Raw genomic sequence first — 2,127 nt, forward strand, 5'->3', positions numbered from 1 at the left:
AAGCACAAACCACCTCCAGACTCTCATCCACCTTCTGAGAGTTTTGGTGCTGACACCTCCCTTTTTTCAGAGGGCCATGGGAGCGAGTATGAGATTTCAGGTATGGAGGCACCACCAGAATCTGGTTCCTCTTCTGGTGGGGAGTTGGAGGCTGGAGAGCTAGTGATAGATGACTCCTACCGGGAAATCAAGAAGAAGAAGAAGTCAAAAAAAAGTAAGAAAAAAAAAGACAAGGAGAAACACAGAGAGAAGAAGCACTCTAAGTCTAAAAAGAGTTCTGGGCATGGTTCTGTGACAGTAGCAGAAGTAACAGTGTCACCACCACCTCCTCCCAGTACCCCTTATGTTCTTCCCCCGCCTCCTTCTGGTTTTCACTCAGATGGTCAAGGTGAGAAGAGGAGGAAGAAGGAAGACAAGGAGAAAGACAAAGCTGAGAAATGGGAAAAGGAAAAGGAGAGAGAAAAGGAAAAGGAGAGAGAAAAGGAAAAAGAACGAGAAAAGGAAAAGGAACGAGAAAAGGAAAAGGAGAGAGAAAAGGAAAAGGAACGAGAAAAGGAAAAGGAACGAGAAAAGGAAAAAGAACGAGAAAAGGAAAAGGAACGAGAAAAGGAAAGAGAACGAGAAAAGGAAAGAGAAAGAGAGAAGGAAAGAGAAAGAGAAAGAGAAAAAGTAAGGAAAAATTGGAGGGAAATTGGGTGATGGGTAATGGTGAATTAGGCACTCCATTACAAAGGCATGTTAAATTGAAACAGAAGGATAACTACTACCAGGATCAATGGTTTTAGTGAAGCATGTTTGGAAAAATGTGCCAGCCACTGTATTTCTCTTTGTAGCAAAAGGAACAGGTATCATTCTGGTTTTGTGGCACAGGCAATCTTTAGCTGATAGAGGTTCTTTGAAAAGGTTGTACTTAATTTGCTGGGTATGGGTTATGTACCAAGCACAGCAGCATTGTCGTTTGCTATTGTCCTAGCTATTGTCAAGCAGACTTTTGGACTAGTGATCTAGTCCATCATCACAGTTCCATAGTTGCCATAACGGAAATGTGAAGACTCACACAAGTGGAGTGCTGTGATCGATGGCTACCAACTTTTCAGAAGGGATAGGCAAAGAAGGAGAGGTGGTGGGGTGGCCCTCTATGTTAGGGGCAGTTTTGAATGTCTAGAACTTAATAATGTGAATGACAGTGTCAGAATCAAGGGGAAGGCCAATAAGGCAGACATCGTGATGGGAGTTTGTTATGGACCCCCCAGTTAGGATGTAGAAACTGATGAAATATTCTATAAGCAGCTGGCAGAGGTCTCGCCATCACTCACCCTTGTTCTCGTGGGGGGCTTCAACTTCCCAGATGTCTGCTGGAAATACTACACAGCAGAGAGGGAACAGTCCTGGAGGTTCCTGGAGTGTGTGGAAGATGACTTCCTAACACAGCTGGTGAAGGAACCAACTAGGGAAAGTGCCCTACTGGACCTGCTGTTTGTTAACAGAGAAGGTCTTGTGGAGGATGTAAAGGTTGGAGGTCATCTTGGGCAGAGTGATCACGAAATGGTAGAGTTTTCAATTCTTGGTGAAGCAAAAGGGCAGACTTTAGCCTGTTTAGGAGCATGGTCGAGAGTGTCCCTTGGGAGGCAGTTTTGAAGGGCAAAGGTGCCCAGGAAGGCTGGTCATACTTCCAGCAGGTACTCCTAGAAACACACAGAAGGCCATCCCCATGTCTCGAAAAACGAGCTGACAGGGAAGAAGACCAGCCTGGCTAAACAGAGAGCTTTGGCTGGACCTCAGGAAAAAAAGGAAAGTTTACATTCTCTGGAAAAGGGGGTTGGCAACTTATGAGAATTACCAAGATGTAGCAAAGCTATGCCAGGGGAAAATTAGAAGGGCCAAAGCTCAATCAGAACTCGGCTTGGCCACTGCAGTTAAAGATAATAAGAAGAGATTCTTTCAGTATATCAATAGAAAAAGGGAGACTAGGGAAAATGTAGGCCCACTGGTGAATGAGACAGGTGCCCTAGTGGTGGAAGACACAGACAAGGCAGAGTTACTGAACGCCTTCTTTTCTTCAGTCTTCACTGCTAAAGCTGTCCCTCATGAATCCCAAACCCTGGAGGCAAGGGGGAAGGTCTGGAG

The 2,127-nt window shown here is 45.2% G+C and overlaps 1 protein-coding gene across 1 annotated transcript in view; it reads left to right on the top strand.

Annotated features, from left to right (window-relative positions):
- The window catches only part of HMGXB4 (HMG box domain containing 4), a 13,335-nt gene that overhangs the window by 3,654 nt on the left and 7,554 nt on the right, over positions 1 to 2,127 (top strand). The window contains exons 5-6 of the mRNA XM_009881994.1: positions 1 to 429; positions 646 to 669. Coding sequence (XP_009880296.1) covers positions 1 to 429; positions 646 to 669 — 453 coding nt within the window. The remainder of the gene's footprint in view (positions 430 to 645; positions 670 to 2,127) is intronic.

The sequence above is a fragment of the Charadrius vociferus genome, unplaced genomic scaffold (genome assembly GCF_000708025.1).
Source record: "Charadrius vociferus isolate BGI_N301 unplaced genomic scaffold, ASM70802v2 scaffold883, whole genome shotgun sequence".
Classification (NCBI taxonomy): domain Eukaryota; kingdom Metazoa; phylum Chordata; class Aves; order Charadriiformes; family Charadriidae; genus Charadrius; species Charadrius vociferus.